The 20935-nt window shown below is 38.7% G+C and overlaps 1 protein-coding gene across 2 annotated transcripts in view; it reads left to right on the forward strand.

Annotated features, from left to right (window-relative positions):
* LOC109408212 (TRPL translocation defect protein 14) overlaps window positions 1-20935 on the forward strand; it is a 49519-nt gene that overhangs the window by 1240 nt on the left and 27344 nt on the right. For both annotated transcript variants that reach the window (XM_019681459.4, XM_019681461.3), the window contains exon 3: window positions 16013-16080. In XM_019681459.4, the coding sequence (XP_019537004.1) occupies window positions 16013-16080 (68 nt within the window). The remainder of the gene's footprint in view (window positions 1-16012; window positions 16081-20935) is intronic.

Here is a 20935-nt window from a genome sequence, read left to right on the forward strand (position 1 = left end):
TTCTTGGTAAGTTTGTTTGGGAAACTAATAGGCAATAACAGAATGCCCAGAAAAAAAAAAAACATTCTGGATGAACTTCTGGTGGAATAAATGGATAGATTACTCGTAAAAGAATTTTGAAAACGATTTATTGAGAAATCTTCAGTGTAGTATTTTTGACGGTCATTTTCAAGATATTTTAATAGAAAACCAGTCAGGCAGGTTACTTAGGCTGGAATCGTAAAATCTAGGAGAAATTTGAGAGATCAAAGAAATCTTAGATTTTGTCTGATACTCGTCTAGCATTCAGTTATTTCATCAGCGATTGCAATATGAAGCTCTCAGAGATTTAATTTCTGATGACATTTTCAGATATGTCAAGAATTTCTCCAGGAATTCCCGAAAGATTAGTTTTTGAGAAAGTATTTCCCCCAAAACGTAGAGGCAGATTCATTATTTGGGAATTATTTATTTCCATAAATCAAACAACTATACTGCTCCAGATGCTTTTGAATACTCACTGGAACTCCCGCGAGAATTTCAATTGGTAGTTTAACTAGAAACTACAAATACTCAAGATTCTCGAGAATTTGCTGAACCAGGAGTTTTACCAGGGACTTCTGCTAAAGCTTCACCAAAAATGGATTTTCCCAATACCTTACTCCAGTTTTCTTCGAACATTTTTATTCACAAGTTTAATAAATAAGTATATTCAAGAAATTCATGAAAAACAACAGAAATCTTTCAAACAAAATATTAGAAATACTTTTATGAGCTACAATAGGCGTGCTTTGAGAAATTCCATCAGATACTAAAAATCCCTTCAAATATTCTTTAAATTGTTTTTCACTACCTACCTATTTTTAAATTGTAAAAATGTTTTCACCAGAATTACTCATCCAAAATTTCATATTTTTTAATTTTAATTTATTCTTGGGGCAATTCGTTCATTCATTCAAAATTTTATCAGTATCCTATCCTAATTTCTCAAAGACTTTTCGCTCAAAGGACATAAGCTATATCAAATATTCTCCTAGAGATTGTACAAGGATATTTTTTAGAAAGAAGTTATGATTTTTGTTATGTTTTATAAAACTTTTATTGGACGCTTGATGTTATCAGAAACATGTACATCTTTAAATGCATAAGTGACACATGAATCTTTAAATATTTGAATGTGTCTCAACCAGTGTTTCCACCAGAATGTTCTTTAGAATATCTTTGAAATTGTTCAAATTGTGATGTTAGGTAACATCACTATGATTAACTTAAATTGTCATGACTCGACGACAAGATATTAATTTTCAAGAATGCCTTTTACGCCTGTTCACTCACTATGTTATATAGTTCAACAGTTGTTGACTGCATTTTCCACAGATTCTCGTACTTATGCTTCTGAAGACTGTACAAATTTTAGAATTTTGGAAATTCCCGATTACTAGCAACAGTTCCCGAGGTTTTCCCGACTTTTTCCCGGTGGTTTCGAATTCCCGAGCTTTTCCCGGTTTTCCCGAAATTCCCGACTGAGTGGCCACCCTGAATAGTGTTAAAAAAGTTTTCTCGACCTCCCCTAGGCATGCAATGTAACAAGTTCGCGTGATTGATTAATAATTAATAATTGATTAATAATTCCCTGGCCAAGTTCGCAGGAGTTGACGGTATTAAAGTGAAGGAGTTGCATTTTGATTATTGTAATGTAGTGTTCTTAAGTGAAACATATCACCCTTTTAACACTTTAATGCGCCTCCAACGGTTCATCACGAACCGGCTGCTGCAGATGGAGTATGGCTGATCATATGTATCAGACATGCTCGATAAACACGGAGGAACCGCCGGGGCTCAGTAGAGTCTATTCCCAAGCAGTAGTTCCAAGTCGGTTGGATTTGAGAAGGTTTTGATGATCGTTACAAATCCTAATAAAAGTATTATAGGATTTGTGACAGGTTTTGGAATCTTTTACAGCCAGCTGACTTCAAAATGTTGTTTGGGCTCTGTTTCCCACGTTTCTCGGTTGATTTTGATCAGTAATTTATTAATGTCATAGTCGCTTTTTTGAATTTTTACAATGTTAGTTGGTCATATTTTCTTTAAATAAAGCAATTAAAATCGACCGAAGAATCAATAGTGGGAAGGAGATTTTCAGCACTTAATTGTGCTGATAGATTCAAAGCTAACGTGCGAACACTTAAACGCATTGTTGACGTCAATGCGTTCGACGTGACATTTTGGACAAAAACTGACTGCCTTTAATTAACTGAACAACGTAACTTGTGTATGACCAGGTTGACATTTCTAGGCTACGCTTGAGAAAATGACATGGTTTGTCTAGGTAGGACCGATAGGACAATTGAACGAATTTGAATATTTTTCATAGTATTTGTAGCGGGATGAATGTTGACATGAAATCTCTATTATTTTAAAATTTCATTGCAATCAACTGACCAACTTGGCGTATTTTTGTTTATCTCTTAGATGGTATTATGACACCAACAGAAGTTCAGTTACATGTTTCTGTGGGTTTTGGACCGATGACAATTTAAGGACACAAGAGATGAACACAGAGAAGTAGAAAACGATTAGCGAAATCAAGGAAACAATTTGACACAGGATCGACTATACTTTAACATACAGGGTTCGATTGATTCGATGAAAAAAACAAGCATACGACAACTGATTTAACGAGAAGTAAAACATATTGAACCATACCACAAAATCAAACAAGAAGACAAACACAAACCGTGTGACCATAACACTACATAGGCAAATCTTGACTGACTGACCAATTGAAAACATTCCAATCTTCTACCGTAGCTTTCTGAGTCAGTTGCAACAGTGTCTTAATGGATATCATTTTCCGCGTACGGCTGGCAAACTGCTTCTGAAAGATTACGTACTCTTTCCTATCTTCGGGTCTAGTGTAGAGGTTTCAACTCTATTCAGAGTGCAGCTAGAAACCTAGCAAAAAAAAAAAATAATAATTGATTAATAATTAATACAATTATTGTAAGGTCGTTACACATTTTTTTTTACTTTTTGCCCCACCACTCTTTGGCTTGTCGAGGGGAGGGTAAAAATTATAAAGCATTAAATCTAAAAAAAAATAAAAACTCATCGGATTTGTTAAAGAATGTTTAGCAAGTCCCGATATTTTGATAAATATGTTTTTATCTGCCCCCTACCATAAATTTTTGTACAGAGTTTTGGAGGAGGTTTAGAAAAAAGTAAATAAAAATCTAAAGAGTGAGTTAGTAACACAGGAAATTATAGCGAATATTCCAAAATGCAAGAATTTTTTGATTCAGCAAGAAAATTATTTGAAATGATGATGGAAGCAAAACAAAAATTTACATGAAGATGTTCACAAAATGTTACAAATTATTGGTACATGATTTTCTTTGAAGACCAGGGCCCTGTAACATAATCGGGCAATACATACATACATTTATTTGTTCAACATCATTAAGACAAGACATAATCAACAATAGTACGCCACAATATTGAGCTTCTCGAGAATTCTTAATAGTATCTTTGTTGTACATTATATCCAGACATAAGGAAGTTCAATGTTTTAGACAAAAAATGGATTCGAACCCTAAGAGAGATTGAGCTTTTTGGCGCGAACCATTTTGACACTTGTTTATTTACATTTTGTATGGCGCACAACCCGGTGCATGGGCTGTCGGCGCACAAGTTGTTGGCCAGTATGCGGATATCAGAAAAGATTCGCAATACTCGGTTTATGGCTGCCGCTCTCCATCCTCGGTCGCGCCCGATGCTCGCCAAGTCACGCTCCACCTGGTCCGCCCATCGTGCTCTCTGCGCTCCACGCCTCCTTGTGCCAACAGGATCCGTTGCAAACACCAGCTTTGCAGGGTTGTTGTCCGGCATTCTTGCAACATACCCTGCCCACCGTATCCTTCCGGCTTTGGCCACTTTCTGGATGCTAAGTTCGCCGTAAAGTGCAGCGAGCTCGTGGTTCATCCTTCTCTGCCACACACCGTTCTCCTGCACACCGCCGAAGATCGTCCTTAGCACGCGTCGCTCGAAAACTCCGAGTGCTTGCAAATGCAAGTCCTCCTCGAGCATGGTCCATGTCTCGTGCCCGTAGAGGATCACCGGTCTTATTAGCGTTTTGTACATGGTACATTTGGTGCGTGGGTCAATCTTTTTCGACCGCAGTTTCTTCTGGAGTCCGTAGTAGGCCCGGCTTCCGCTGATGAGGCGCCACCGAATTTCACGGCTCACGTTGTTGTCAGCCGTCAGTAAGGATCCTAGGTAGACGAATTCCTCCACCACCTCGAAAGTATCCCCGTCTATCGTAACATTACTACCCAGACGGATCCGGTCGTGTTCGGTTCCGCCTACCAGCATGTACTTTGTTTTTGAGGCATTCATCACCAGTCTGACCTTCGCTGCTTCGCGTTTCAGGCGGGTGTACAGCTCTGCCACCGTTCCAAATGTTCTTGCAATAATGTCCATGTCGTCCGAAAAGCACACAAATTGACCGGATTTTGAGAAAATCGTTCCCCGGCTGTTGAGCCCGGCTCGTCGCATCACACCTTCCAGAGCGATGTTGAAGAGTAGGCATGAGAGTCCGTCACCTTGTCGCAGTCCCCGGCGAGATTCGAATGAACTGGATAGTTCACCCGAAACCCTTACGCAGCTTTGCACACCGTCCATCGTTGCTTTAATCAATCTAGTCAGCTTCCAGGAAAGCCGTTTTCTTCCATGATTCTCCATAGCTCTGCGCGGTCGATACTGTCGTATGCCGCTTTGAAGTCGATGAACAGGTGATGCGTTGGGACCTGGTATTCACGGCATTTGTGGAGGATTTGCCGTACAGTAAAGATCTGGTCCGTTGCCGACCGGCCGTCGATGAAGCCAGCCTGATAACTTCCCACGAACTCATTCGTTTTAGGTGACAGTCGACGGAAGACGATCTGGGATAGCACTTTGTAGGCAGCATTCAAAATAGTGATCGCCCTGAAGTTCTCACATTCCAAATAGTCGCCTTTCTTGTGAATAGGGCAGATTACCCCTTTCTTCCACTCCTCCGGTAGCTGTTCGGTTTCCCAGATCCTGACTATCAGCCAATGCAGACAGGTGGCCAACTTTTCTGGGCCCATCTTGATGAGTTCAACTGCGATACCATCCTTACCAGCTGCTTTGTTGGTTTTGAGCTGGTGAATGGCATCCTTAACTTCGCTCAGCGTGGGAGTTGGTTCATTTCCGTCCTCCGCTGCACTGGCGTCGTCGTTTCTTCCGTTGTCGTGGGCTCCCGTGCCTACGTTCTCCACGCCGTTCAGGTGCTGCTTCCACCTTTCGATCACCTCACGTCCGTCCGTCAAGAGGCCTCCGTCTTTATCCCTGCATATTTCGGCTCGCGGCACGAAGCCGTTGCGGGATGCGTTGAGCTTCTGATAGAACTTCCGTGTTTCTTGGGAACGGCACAGCAATTCCATTTCTTCGCACACCGCATCTTCCAGGCGGCGCCTTTTCTCCCGAAAGAGGCGGGTCTGCTGTTTCATCTTCTGTTTGTAACGTTCTACGTTATGTCAAGTCCCTTGCTGCAGCATTACCGCCCTCGCTGCGTTCTTCTCCTCCAAAACCGTTCTGCACTCTTCGTCGAACCATTCGTTCCGTCGATTCCGTTCCACGTACCCGATGGTGCTCTCTTCTGCGTCGTTGATGGCTGCTTTCACTGTACTCCAGCAGTCCTCTAGAGGGGCCTCATCGAGCTCGCCCTCGTCTGGTAACGTGGCTTCGAGATTCTGCGCGTATGCTGAGGCGACATCCGATTGCTTCAGTTGCTCTAGGTTGTACCGTGGCGGTCGCCGGTACCGTACATTGTTGATGACGGAGAGTTTTGGGCGCAGTTTGACCATTACCAGATAGTGGTCGGAGTCGATGTTGGCGCCACGATAGGTCCTGACGTCGATAATGTCGGAGAAGTGCCGTCCGTCAATCATAACGTGGTCGATTTGAGATTCCGTCTATTGTGATGATCTCCAGGTGTAACGATAAGGGAGGCTGTGTTGGAAAAAGGTGCTACGTATGGCCATATTTTTGGAGGCGGCGAAATCAATGAGTCGTAGGCCGTTTTCGTTCGTCAGCTGGTGGGCGCTGAACTTACCAATCGTCGGTCTGAATTCCTCCTCCTGGCCTAACTGAGCGTTCAAACAGTTTCTGCTAAGTATAACAAGTTAAAACATGTAGCACATGACAGTATCATAATAGATTCTTGTGAATAGTATCAGTATTAAAAAAAATGTAATTTTATTAATAGGTCTCATTTCTGCTGTAATAAAACAATATATGAAACTGGGGACTTTTCCTCAGAAATAAATTAGTTTTAATTGTTCAAATACAGAAAAAAACATCACAAATCGAATTTTAAACAATAGTGCAATAGCACAGTGACAGAATCAATTACTTCTTCAATTGCAAAATTTCAAACAAATATTCGGGATTATTTCATATTACGTACGTAAAGGGAAATTTTAAAACCATAAATACAATGCAATGCTTTACACCGTTATACATATATCATACGATTCATGAGCCTGCGTTTTGGAAAAGATTAAAGTATTCCCAGACGTTTTTGATTTTAGCAATTGATTTGGAAATGCCATCCAGTAATGAAGAAGGTGGAATTTCAATCAAGGATAGCTCTAAACCAATAAACGAAATATATACAAATATCGCTCTACATTGCTATATATTCGACAAAGTGCCTGCAATAGTATTCGCCTTAAGGCGAAACTGGAAGCATTTCCTCACTTTTTGGTTTTTGATTTTTAATTAAATAACGAAGCAATATTTTCAAAATCGATCTTTGTACACAGTTAGAGGAAGGATCAAGGTATTTCCTGATTTTTTTTTTCATGAGGAACATATTTTTCAGTTTTAGGGAAATCATTTTTGAATGAAATTTTAAAAAATGTTTTTTTTTTTAAATTTGGTAAAAGTTTTACACCTGAAAAAAAAATCCAGTAGATAGCTCGATCCTTCCTCTAACTGTGTATGAAAATCGATTTTAAAAATATTGCTTCGTTATTTAATAAAAAATCAAAAATAAAAAAAATAGGAAATGCGTCCAGTTTCGCCTAACCTAAAGCAAGTCGCACTTATTCGTAGGTGTTACAGTCCCAAAACCGCTGTTAAAAGAATTGCGTCCTTCCCTTCCGTTACCAAAGCACAGACATTTGGGGCTAATCACTGACTATGACATGGTTGAAGCTACCCTCCAACGACTGAGGGCTGTAATGGCTACGTCCTTGCATGCACTTTCCAAGGTAAAATTTGCAACACCTGCCGTTTCTCAATTCGGTCGGTCATGGGTTTTGAAGACTTGTGTCGTTCCTCTGGCCCAAACAATTGCTCTGCCTCTACTACAATTTCAATAGAAACATCTGAGACTATCATCTAAAATGCCTTTGAGAAATTTAAAATGCAACTGGAAACTTCAGAATGTTACATACCGACGTTGACATTTCGCTTTGAAGAAGTGTTTAAAATTCAATATTACAAAATGATTGTTTCAATCATGTCAAAATTTGAAGTCCGTATATCAAGGCCGCATCTATAGCCCTAAAGCTGTAAGAAGTATGACCGATCATGCTGAGGGTGACGAGTTCGATTCCTGGTCGGTCCAGAACCTTTTCGTAAAGAACATTGCCTTGACTTTCTTGGACCTAGAGTATCTTAATGCCTGACTTACCGTATACAAATGCAAAATTGTCATTGGTAGAGGAAGCTCTAAGTTAATAACGGTGGAAGTGCTCATAGAACTCTTAAACTCAGAGGCAGACTTTACCCCAGTGCAGACGTTACGCCAAGAAGAATCTTAAAATGCTAAGCAGTCATCCCTGCGGCCTAAAGTTTTCAAACATTTGAGCAGGGATGAGAAATGTACTGGAAAAAATGGTTACCGGCTGTACATTTGACATTTTTCCACAAGAACATCACAGGCCCAGCCAAACTTAAACTGTTCGAAAAATAAATGTCATAACATTTTTTTTCCCGCAGCCTTCTTCCTCGAAACGGTTTCCAAGCGCGAGAGCGCCAGTACTCGAGCACAACGACGACAAAAATTTCTGTCTCTCCCGTTTTCGCATTTTTCTGCGTTTCAAACCGCTTCTAGACAAACTTCTTTACATGCATCACAAAGCTAGGAAAGTGCTCTAGCTATTTGTGCGAATTGATTTAAATTATTTATTAAAACAAGTGAGTTATTAGCAGTTGAAAATATTTGACATTTTTTGCAATCACCCGCCTCAGCATGACTGCTCATAAATGTTTTCGTGGGGAAGCGAAAACCATCAAGCGACTGCTTGACTGCCGTCGGCGCGGCGTCTGATGGTATTGGTGCTGCCGTTGTTTTGTTTTTATTTTACTGCCAGTACCGATGAACGGAAAAGAGAAAAAAGTATTTTTGCCATCCCTGCATTTGAGATACCTAAAGGGCCAAAAGTGTGCTTGGAATTGAGATACTTAGCGTCACCAAGCATATACCCGTACCATGTCATGGGGTGAGGGTTCGATTGCCGCTCCGAGTGATGAAACTTTTCACAAGAAATGTTTCTTCCTCGTATCCACTGGTGCTCGTAATGTATGGTCGTGTTCTGAAGATCACGGGAAACGCAAGTACAGGTACCTTCTTCTTTTACTCTTCGATAAAACATACAAACGTTTTTGTTTTTGTTTTGTTTTGTTTTTCGTCAATAACTCTTTTCAACTAACGCTCAATTAGTCGATTCAGTTGAAAGTGGAGCCTTGTGGCCGTGCGGTTAGCGTCACCTAGCGTATATCCGTACCATGTCATGGGATGTGGGTTCGATTGCCGCTCCGAGTGATGAAACTTTTCACAAGAAATGTTTCTTCCTCTTATCCACTGGTGCTCGTAATGTATGGTCGTATTCCGAAGATCACGGGAAACGCAAATACAGGTACTCCTCGATAAAACCTACAAATAATTTTTCTCTTTGTACGTTATATCGAAGCATAATTTTTTTCCGCTAGTGTTGATGAATTTTCGGTTAAATTCACAAAACTTATAATGAAAAACGTGAGTTTTCACGCCAAAGTAATTTCGTTTTTTGTGCTTCGATATAACGTACACTATTTTTTTTCAAATTTGCGCTAATTCTAGGTAACAAGGCTATTGCCAGTGTTGGTAAAAACTCAAATTCTCAAATCTCATGCTTGAGTTGTTTCACGCGCGATTCTTGACTCGCCAAACTCACCGCCGAAAAAATCATGCATGAGTTAACTCGCGATTTCACTCATTGCGTTATTTCTTGGTGTTCTTATTATTTACATCGAAGTTTTTAGGATTATATAATAGAACAAAAGCAAACCTATCGTACAACAACATTGGATGCCGTTCAAATTGATTTGGATTCGTTTTACAAGCGAACGAGATTTCGGCGCTTGACTCGTGAGAGCGAGATTTTGCATGAAAATCTCGCGCGTGAGAAAATGATTCCGAATCGCGCGCGAGTTTGCTCACGCAGGAGCGGTTCATGAGTGTGCTTTGAGTGTGATTTTACCAACACTGGCTATTGCTGCAACAAAACATTGATTTGAGTAGTTTCAGGGTTGTTACAACAGCGCGGATTTCGCGAATTCCGCGGATTTCGCGATTTTCGCGGATTTGGCGCGGATTTACCCATGGAATTTGGCCCTCGCGCGGATTTGGCGCGGAAATGATTTTTGTAGTGTGTAAAGCGAAATACTTGAATGATTCTATAACATTCCCCAGAAAACCATTCCCCAGAATACCAATCCCCAGAATTCCATTCCCCAGAAAACCATTTCCCAGAATGTACCATTCCCCAGAATGTACCATTTCCCAGAAATCCATTCCCCAGAAACCCATTCCCCAGAATGCACCATTCCCCAGAAATTCATTCCCCAGAATGTACCATTCCCCAGAAAAGCTTAATATACTCTGCTAAAAAGTTTAATTCGATACACAAACAGTAAAATGTTGATCATAATGATATGTTATACCCCGGACAGACATGTGATACGAGTATGATTCCTGTACAACGGTACGCAGTGTCAAGAAAATTCTAACAAGACTGACTTGAACTGAGAGAATTTTCAGTATGGCACTCATTTCAAGCGCAATTGTACAGTGATTCTTGTATCACATGTGTGTCATAAGTATTATAGGCAAGGATTTTAACATTATAGTGTTATTACGAGCAAATATCTATTTCTTATACGGTATATGTAACAAATTAAGGTAAAAATGTATACATACATACATATCCATAAAAATATTCTAAAATGGTTCAAACGTTTAATTACCATTGTACACAGTTGCATGTTGATTTTTAAACCTATCTTGAAAGTTCACAAACTGTTATCATTTCAGTTGCGTTGCTATAAAATGTTTTGTTTTTGACAGATTTGTGAAAATTGTGCAGCACTTGTTTTACGATGAATAACGTTTTAAAAGTGACGTGCAAAATTTACAGAGAAAACGCATATTCTTCTGATGTGGTTCAGTGTACAAGATACTAAAGACTCAACTGACCACGCTTTTCTTTGCAAACGGTTGGAGGGATCCATCCCAATGGCTGTTCCTAAATCCTAATTATTCGCTTCAAAGGCTCTTCATTCATGCGGTATGAGAAGGGCTTTCATCATTATTCCAATACTATGGAATGGAATAGAAAAAGTGAATATATAAGCAGTTTTAATGTCAACAACTCTAAATATTTTTAATGAAGAAGGGAAAAAGTATCATTGTTTTCCTTTTGGCATTCAAAAACCCAACAATGTTCCTTCTTTTTAAACAATATTCTTCTTAAAATTAAGGCAATTAGTAATTTTTTTAAATTATAACTGCTTACATTTTCAACATAGATTCTCCCTTCTTTTCTACATAGGCTGTTCTTTCGAATTGCACTTTTGAGGAAATTATGGGCATTATTACAACCACCGGTGTTAAATTGCTGTTATATTTATTATATATTTTTTTTTAATTTCTAAACACCTGTGCTTGTGGTGCCGATTGTAACTAGCCTAAACATTGTAACTCGAAAAAACAACCTATGTAGAAAAGAAGGAAAAATCTATGATGAAAAAGTAAGTAGTTGTGATGCCGATAATTTCCTGAAAAGTGCAATTCGAAAGAACAGCCTATGCAGCAAAGAAGGAAAAGTCTATGTTGAAAATGAAAGCAGTTATAATTCCAATAATTGTACCAATTGCCTAAATTCTAAAAAAAAGCTTGTTTAAAAAAAAGGAACGAGCGCCGCGAATTGGCAGTTGGTCAACTCTCAAATTTTCAAATAAATCGTTAAATCGATGTACGATGGCAATTATCAGAGTGTTACGTTTCCTTCTTCGTAAAAAAAAATGTTTGAGTCGTTATAAGAATTGTTGGCATTACAACTGCTTATATGTTTATCAAAAATTTTCCCTTCTTTTGCATAGGCTGTTCTTTTGAATTGCACTTTTCGGGAAATTATGGACATTACAGCCTCCACCGGTGTTAAAATTGCTGTTATATTTATTTCATATTTTTTTTCTAAATTTCTAAACACCTGTGCTTGTGGTGCCGATAATTACCTGAATAGTGTAACTTGAAAGAATAGCCTATGCAGAAAAGAAGGAAAAAACTACGTAGAAAATGTAAGAAGTTTTGATGCCGATAATTTACTGAAAAGTACAATTCGAAAGAACAGCCTATGCAGAAAAGAAGGAAAAGTGTATGTTGAAAAAGTAAGCAGTTGCGATGCCAATAATTATACCAATAGCCTAAATTGTAAAGGCAAATCATGCTTATTTCCGAAGTTTTTCTTGTCAAATAAGAATTTTTGGCAGGATGTTTCTTCCGGTGATTTTTTACGAATAAATATTTGATTTTTAGCTATTAATATAAACCATTCAGAATTAAGGACAGACTTGTTAGAATCCCAAAATGGCCGCCACAATGGCCGACTTTGGCACCTACTCACGATTTCAAGCGCACAAATCTCTTCGTAAACAAAACCAGCGCATCTGATCTTCTTATTTTAAGCTTATTACGAGTGAGAAAGAACAGAATAATAAAATACACTGTTGTTTGAAGCTTGCTTCTTGAGATTTGTGCGTCTGAAGTTCTGATGCACTGTTGAAGCGGGATTTCAAGACGTTTGTCCTTAAAGCAATAGTTTTATTTTTTTCTGGGGAATGGTACATTCTGGGGAATGGAATTCTGGGGAATGGTACATTCTGGGGAATGGATTTCTGGGGAATGGTACATTCTGGGGAATGGGTTTCTGGGAAATGGTTTTCTGGGGAATGGTACATTCTGGGGAATGGAATTCTGGGGATTGGTTTTCTGGGGAATGGTTTTCTGGGGAATGTTATAGAATCACTTGAATGATTATCGACACTAGAATTAAAAATTATGAAAAGTAAATATTTGTTTAACCCTCCTAAGATGTTAGAATATTCGCACCACGATAGCGTAGTTTACGTTCAGCGTGCCTGACTGGGTCATATTGACCCCATCATCCTACTAGTGAAGAATTTGGTGCAAGTGTTCGTTTTGGTTTACGGCAATCGTTTACGAATTTCATCAGCTCTTCAAAATATTTCTCTGAAGAAATTGTGCAACGATTCTTCCAATTCCATTGCGGGTATGATATGCATCTTTATTCAACTTTCGAGTTCTCGTTTCTCAAAAATAATCAAATTTGTTTCTAGCAATTCCTTCGAATTTCGAGTGTTGGCTATGTTGGGAGGTATGGCGTTCAGTCTTTGGAGGAATAACTCAAAAATGATTTTTTAAGCTTTCATCCGACGTTTCGGTCGCTATATTGCGCCTTCTTCTGGGAGTTAACTATGCTCCGTTTTATCGTAAGTATGAGCCCACTGCCTGCCACTGCCACTGTATGAGCCCAAATGCACCATGTACAAAACGCTAATAAGACCGGTAATCCTCTACGGGCACAAGACATGGACCATGCTCGAGGAGGACCTGCAAGCACTCCGAGTTTTCGAGCGACGCGTGCTAAGGACGATCTTCGGCGGTGTGCAGGAGAACGGTGTGTGGCGGAGAAGGATGAACCACGAGCTCGCTGCACTTTACGTCGAACCCAGCATCCCGAAGGTGGCCAAAGCCGGAAGGATACGGTGGGCAGGGCATGTTGCAAGAATGCCGGACAACAACCTTGCAAAGCTGGTGTTTGCAAGTGATCCGGTTGGTACAAGAAGGCGTGGAGCGCAGAGAGCGGACCAGGTGGAGCGTGACTTGGCGAGCATCGGGCGCGACCGAGGATGGAGAGCGGCAGCCACGAACCGTGTATTATGGAGAAATATTGTTGATTCAGTTTTATCTTGAATTTGATGTAATACTAAATAAATGAATGAGCCCACTGCCTAGTCCACATTCGTCCGAGACGTAACTTATCGTTCGCCGCCGGCGGCGGTGTTCCTTTGAATGTAATATCCGAAAGATATCCGTTCATCGGAAGCCGAAAGGGTGATAGTAATCTGCCTGAATTACTGGTACAATTTTGAAAGGCACCAGCTATATATTTTGAAAAGAGATTTCTAGATAAATCCCTAGATTATTTCGGGAAAAAAACTTTTGAAGGGAATCCTACAGGAAACTGCTAGTAAAAACTTTGGCGAAAAACTCTGGGAGATCTCTGCAGGCATTCCTGGATATATTACTGCAAGAATTCTTGGAGAAACTCCTAAAAAATCCAGGAAAACTCTGTAGGAATTTCAAAGGACTCCAGCAAGTAAATCTTGAAGATTGTCAACATTGTCCTTCTAGAATTTTCCAGTGATTACTCATTTTAAAGGGTGTTTCCCCTGGGCAAAGGCACAACCTTGTGATCAGCTTGATTGCTGTCAGGTCTCGGTGCTTAAATGTATCTTTACTCTACAGAGAAAGATGCACCAGCGGCGTCATGGTCACGATTTTTTCCGGAGTCAAGTTCGTAGATTGTGAACAATCCTCGGTACCCACTTACGTAATTTATGTTTAGTCCTTTACTGTCAGATCGGTGTAACACGCTAAATATAATTTACACAAAAGGCAATTTACGCGGTAATGAATATTTTTTGGGTACCGGACTGGACACAGAAAATTTAATGGTTTTCTTTGGTACATCGATGTCTTGAAATTAGTCTATGGATGCGTACTCGTGGTGCCAAAAAGAACCGATACTATTCGTGATCAAACGAAGATGCGTCACGGTTCTTTTTTGTTGTTTTTGATATATTTGATTTTTATTTGCAAGAAGGAAGGAAGTTGTTACACAATTTAGCTTTCAATTTTTTGAAATTTTTATTATGCTAGTTCACTGAACATCAAGCACCATATCGTCAAATTTGTTCATTTTGTGTGAAAATATGCAAAGGTAAATAACGTTGACAATTCAATTAACAACACATTCTTTTAAAGCTCAATTCGCAAAATCAATCTCCCACCTTTCCTCATCCTTAAGGCCACGCAAAACTTTAAAGCCACATGGCTAAAGAGGTTGCAATACCTACTCCCAAATTCCACTGTGTATTATGGACGATGTGAGTTCTTGGACTTGCATTGGAGACTTTGCCCCATGACCCCCTTTTGCATCAATAAATTGAAATAAAATAAAATAAGATTAATCATTTTAAGGGACGTTTTCTCCGGTTTTGCCAGATATTCTCCTTGGGAAATTCCTCACTGAAGATTCATTCAAGAACTACTAAGACATTACTCAAAAAATGTTCGAAGTGATCTTATGAGAATTTTTCATGAGTATCCTTCTCAAATTCATACTGGTTTCAAAAATTCTTTAAAAAAATGTTCGGGTTACTGTCTCCAAAAATATTCAGCAATACTTAAAGAAAGCCAAGAAAGTTCCAGTCTGTTTATTTCAAAGATTTTTTTTAGTTTCTTATAAAATTTCTTCATTTTTTTTATATTTTTCTCACGAATACACTAACTAGTTTTTGGGATGTTTCTTCTGAGATTTTGTCTAGAAAATCATTTTTAAAAATCGGTCAATGGATTTTTAAGAAATGTTTCTGAAAAAAAATAACGAGGGTTTTGCCGAAATGTCTTCAAACTCACTTTCAGAAAGCATGAGTTGCGTTGATTTACGAATCAAAAGTTTATTCTTCATCCAGCACTGAACTAGTCCATTCCAGTTTAAAGGATTTCTTCAATAACGCGAAGAAAGAAAAAAAAAATATCTTCACGCTCTCGCGGATTTGGCGCGAATTCATTTCCAGTATCGCGCGGATTTGGCGCGGATTCAAATTTAGCTCGCGCGGATTTGGCGCGGATTTTTTTCCACCCTTCTCGTAACAAGTTTCGTAGTTTTTCTAGGGGTTGACAAAAAAAATAAAAACAGACAGAAGAAAAAAACTCTTGAAAAATTGAAAAGTATACCCACTATTTAAAAATATGTTTATACATTTTGGCTACATATATTAAATAATTTATGCATTTTACTTATTTAACTACAATCGCTCTAGCTTCATAGTTTAATAGCCCAAACTTGCCCAAATTTGGGCCATACAAGTTCCGCTAACATATCAACTAACAGTGAAAATTTGTCAGTTTTTGGTGCACGTACGAAAAGTTATTTATAGTTAGTTGAACATGTTTTGTCATTTTGTCAACTCCTGCTGTAGTATTCATTGTAATTGAACTAAATACCAATGAGTCGATTGAAATGCCCTCAAATGCATCATGTGCTTTAAAGACGCCATTGACCTTAAATTACCCTGCAATTATTGCACATTTTATCTCTTTCCCTTATACATATGGAATGTTCACCTGCGTGCGTGCTAGAGTTAAAAGGAGAACCGAACTGATCGGCACAATATTCCTATTAAACGGGAGTTCTTCTGGAGTATATACCTATCAAAATTCCGTTTTAAAATTTTCATTCGATGGGATTTTCATGTTAACCTAAACTTATTTATATTCAGCTATCGGGCTGTATTTTTAAGATATCATAATGCAAATATTGCATAAGCAAACATTCTAACCAATACGTTTTTATTTTGCAATACCCTTTTCCAGGACCTTGTGGCGGTAAGACGACCGGTCAGGCGCGGTTGTGCACTTTCTTTGAAAACCTCGGATGGAAGGTAAGTTGCCGCTGACATCATGACCAACTCGTGAGTTGTGCCAATATCTTCTCTACTGCCGTTATTTCGAGCATTTTGTTTCGTTCCTTGACTGTAACATATACTACAGTATAGTGGTAGTGGCGGGATATCCCGACCAAGAGCTGCGCGCGATATCTTTTCTTTCTCATAATAGCAAATCAGCAAAACAAGACAAGATCGGTCGGTTCGTTTCGGTCCGTTGTTGTCCGTAGTGTAAATCATTCTATTTTCGTGTTCGTACACCACCACAAAACAGGCTCATTTGAAGATCCACTAGCTTACCGTAGTCGCGCGATCGCTTATCCGACAAAAAGTCTTGAAGAGTGATAAAAGGCTGTGTTCGTTTGTATGATTTTTTTTTTGGCAAGCACTTCGAGAGTAACAACCAGACAGTCCATAGTGCATGTTGACTACTACAGGGAGCAATATGTAGATACGTGGGAATTCACTGTAACGTGTTTGGTGACATTTTCAAGGAGATGTACCGGAAATGATTTGCTAACAAAAAGGAAAGTAAAAGAATGTTATATGAAATATTCGGCTTAGATATGTAATTCTTTTTTTTTTTTTTTTTGAGCCTAATACTATCACTTATTCTAAAAAGTGGGAAATTCATCAAAATAAGTTTTAGACAAATCCACCAAATGTCTCAAAGTAATTGCAATTCGTTTACTTCAATGTGAATGCCAAATGGGATGAAAAGTTAGGGAGTGCAGTAATTCTCAAAACTCAGTTCATTATCTGTTCTACACACTCCGCTACGCAATTATTTAGATATTTATTAGCGATGATGCCGGCAAAATTTTGGGGAAATGGGAACGATAATAATAATGATGAAATCTGATAAGGTTAGCTTCCAACCGACGTTCTACTAGATATCAGAATGTTGGTTGGTTGGAACGGGAATTGGTATATGTCAGGGGTTTACAATTTTTTCCAGCTCGCGACCCACTTTTGATTCTAATATAATTCGACGATTCACCAGCACGTATTGTGATAACATGGGGTGACGTTATGCGCCCAGTTAATGTTGTTTTAATAGTGGCGTCATGCTCGTTTGGGTACAGATTTTAACAGTTCGTTTAGATACTCGATTAGTAGATACTAACGCATCTCACGACGTACAAAAAATATGTCAAATGGTTCAAAATTTACTAATTACAGTGGAAAAGTGCCCAAAATAGAACCCCAGCTGAGATGGTTTCACTTTCCTAAGTCGTTTTACAAAATTTGATGCTATTGTTGAATTCCGTTACCCTAAATCAAGCCGCAACATAAACACGGTTACCAATCCAAAAGATTTGTTAGAAATAAGGAAAAATATAGACTACGGTTACCAATCCAAAAGATTTTGTACCGACTTTTCGAACCCTCTAAGCAGAATACCCTCTTCGAATGAGTGTAATCGGTTTCGTACCTTTTAATTCCATAGGGCGGAATTAAAAGGTACGAAACTGATTACACTCATTCCAAAAGATTTGTTAGAGGTTAGAAATAAGAAGAAATCTTATTTGTAGAAATTATTCCATTAACTTTTAGAGGGTATTTGCGAATTTTCAGAATAACCACCAAAATAATTTGGTAGTATGTTAAGTATAGCATTTGTAACCATAACGACTGAATTTTCGCGATCCACCAAAAATCAGCCCGCGACCCACCATAGCTGGTAACCCAAGTAAAGCCTGCGCACTTTAGAATCGGTACACTTTCAACCGGCTGCCGCTCAAAAACGGTGTCACTTGGAAAAAAGTGTTGTTAGAAGAAATTGAAGCTTATGTATTCTAGTTTGTAGGAAAAATATAAAATTTGTTGTTTTTATATATATGGATGAACTGTTGATCTGAATTCGTAAATAGTGCCAGTTTTTTCTGCACACATTGAGCAAAAACCAATCATTGTCAGATTCACGTTTTGTGTAGGAATATATAATTACCAAACCCACCAATTACGCAGTATAGAATCGTTGTTGGTATTATGATTGTTGATTAAGGGACGTAAAATATTCCATGAGTGTTTTAAAATTCCCAATATAGCTATGGTAAGCATTTGAAGGGTTTTATGAAAAATCAAAGGCTTGCATAGACATTTAAGGTCAAAAAAGTTGTTTTCGCATAAACTTTAGTTCGGCAAATACGCATACGGGAAGGATACTATACGAATAGTATTGGTATACAAGAAACCAATGATTTGATGCAGAACAATATAAATAATCGAGGCACGAAAGCTGTATGGACTATTGCTGACGAAATTAATTGGATGAGTTTTGATGGCGTGAAATATCTAACTTTTTTTTTAATAAAACTGAATCTACTCAAAAGTTTTTGATTTGTGATCATAGAATCACATCTATAGTTCCATAATCTATATAGTTTTCAGTGTTTTATCCATGAAAACTATCTTATTTTAGGCTTATTATGAGGAGTTAGCCTTATGACTGTTAATTTCCGACTACTGTGAGGGAAAACTGCTAATAAATCCAAAAATAATCCTGGTTTCGATATGAATTAAGTTGGGCCACTTGAATTGGGGAATTGTAGATCCAAAAAACGATCCCAGGAAATATTTTTTCATAAAAAAATACTTTGAGTAAAATTATGTTTTGAATATAGCGTGAATGGACAATAAGGCTTTAAGTTTATTATGGTCTTGTGAACCATATTTGTCAAGCGTTTATTGTCGTAACTTGTTTTGAGCATATCTTTGATGAATATAATTTTGTTTCTTGTGGAAATATCAGCTCGTAAGCTGTGAAATTTGCAAATGTTGACGATCATTGGTTTGTGCAGAATAAAATGGCATGAATTTCACAATCAGGTCAAAATTCTATCTTGAAGAAATAAAAACTGATTTTTCCATATTTTTCCTACAAAGCACAATAAATAAGCTTCATTTGCTTCTTACAACATTTTTTTCTAGGATAAACCGTTTCTGATCTGCAGCCGATTGAAAGTGTACCGATTCTAAAGTGCGCAGGCTTTAACATCCTCCTCTCCTCTTCTTGGCGTAACGTCCTCACTGGGACAAAGCCTGCTTCTCAGCTTAGTGTTCTATGAGCACTTCCACAGTTATTAACTGAGAGTTTCCTCTGCCAATGACCATTTTGCATATGTATATCGTGTGGCAGGCACGAAGATACTCTATGCCCAAGGAAGTCAAGGAAATTTCCTTTACGAAAAGATCCTGGACCGACCGGGAATCGAACCCGTCACCCTCAGCATGGTCATGCTGAATACCCGTGCGTTTACCGCCTCGGCTATATGGGCCCTAACCCAAGTAACATGACAAGTAAGAGACAAGAAGAGGTTCTTAGAACTACCATAAAACCAAAATAAAAGGTAATAGCTATTATGACGGTTGTGAAAACCTTTACAAAACTAATTGACCATCATAATGTTACTTGGGAAATGTTTCATGTAACCCAGAGCCGGCTTCCCACTGACTGCGATTCTTCTTCATGTGTCTGTGACATTTACAGTTCTGACACTTCTCGTAGAACTTCTGGAGTCTCTAAAAATCACCAGAAAACGTTAGTAGTTTGTCTTCCACTGAATTTCCCTCTCGATCGCAACGCTTGTTTTCTTCGAACAACAGACGCTACTGTAAGGTCCAGATTCAAATATTCTATCGCGATGTTTTCCAGATGCGTGATAAGGCAGTTAAAAGAGTTTAGTAGGATCAAGAACAACTGCGACACCAGCTCATTGATGATGGCAAAGTTGCACCGGCCGTCTTCAATTTTCTCACCAGATAAAAGCCCGGCTACCTCAGTCGGTAAAGCATGAGAATTTCAGAATCTCAGGGTCTTAGGTTCGGGCCCCACTTTGGGCGCCGTATAATGAAGGAATAATGAAGCACTACAAATGCATATTGAAATAGAACATTTTGTATTGAAACACTACAAATGCGTAATAAATAAGGACATTACAAATGGACTGGACATATACAACACAGAACATAAATTTTGTTCTTTTACCCTAGTGGATAACAATTTCCGATGCCACGATGACGAGGTTGCATAATTGTTGTTGATCCATCAGCAGTGAAGAAAATGGTCAGACAAAAGAGGCATAAAACAAGCAACAAAGAAGGCGCAGCGATTACTCTTTATCCCAACTGGTGGCAGATAATGACATGATCTCGAAAATTTTTGTCGCAGACAAAACGGAGCCTGAATTTGTTGCGTACCTTTCAACTTGTGAATAATCAATCATTACCAACCCAAAATTGAAACTTTTTGATGATATATCTTCAGCAGCATTGCAGTGTTTACCGATTCGAAGTTACCGCTCGAAAATCACAACACAAGCCTTAAAAATCTCTAAACTCGTGGTGCACGATCTTTGTCCTATTCTGTTCAAGTTGGGACAAACGTATGTCGCATTGGGTAGAATGTCGCAACAAATTCAGGTTGTGACATTGTCGTTATTGTTGCGCGATGGTTGAGTTTTGATTCACTGTCCATCAGTCAATCCTGTAATCGTATTTTTCTGGCAGTTGCCTTTTGTTCGCAGCGTTAGTTGCTTTCATAGCTTGAATTTGGTCTAGGAATTTCTAATCCTAAGGGGGCCTCTTAATTCGGGTTTACATCGACGTTTACAGTTTGATGTCCCTCTTAGGGAACGATTCACACATCTTTTAGTCAATCATTGTCCGAAATTACCAAAAGGTAGGCCTTAGGCCATCAAAATAATACTGATGAAATCTTATGATTCTCTATTACTCCAAAGCCCTACAAATGTGAAGTTTCGTTAGGGAAATATTAACAGGTTTAAATAGGACACGTAATACACAAATAAAACTTGTAACAATAGTGTAACTCCAATAAATACGTCCG

The sequence above is a fragment of the Aedes albopictus genome, chromosome 2 (assembly GCF_035046485.1).
Source record: "Aedes albopictus strain Foshan chromosome 2, AalbF5, whole genome shotgun sequence".
In the NCBI taxonomy this organism is placed as follows: Eukaryota; Metazoa; Arthropoda; class Insecta; order Diptera; family Culicidae; genus Aedes; species Aedes albopictus.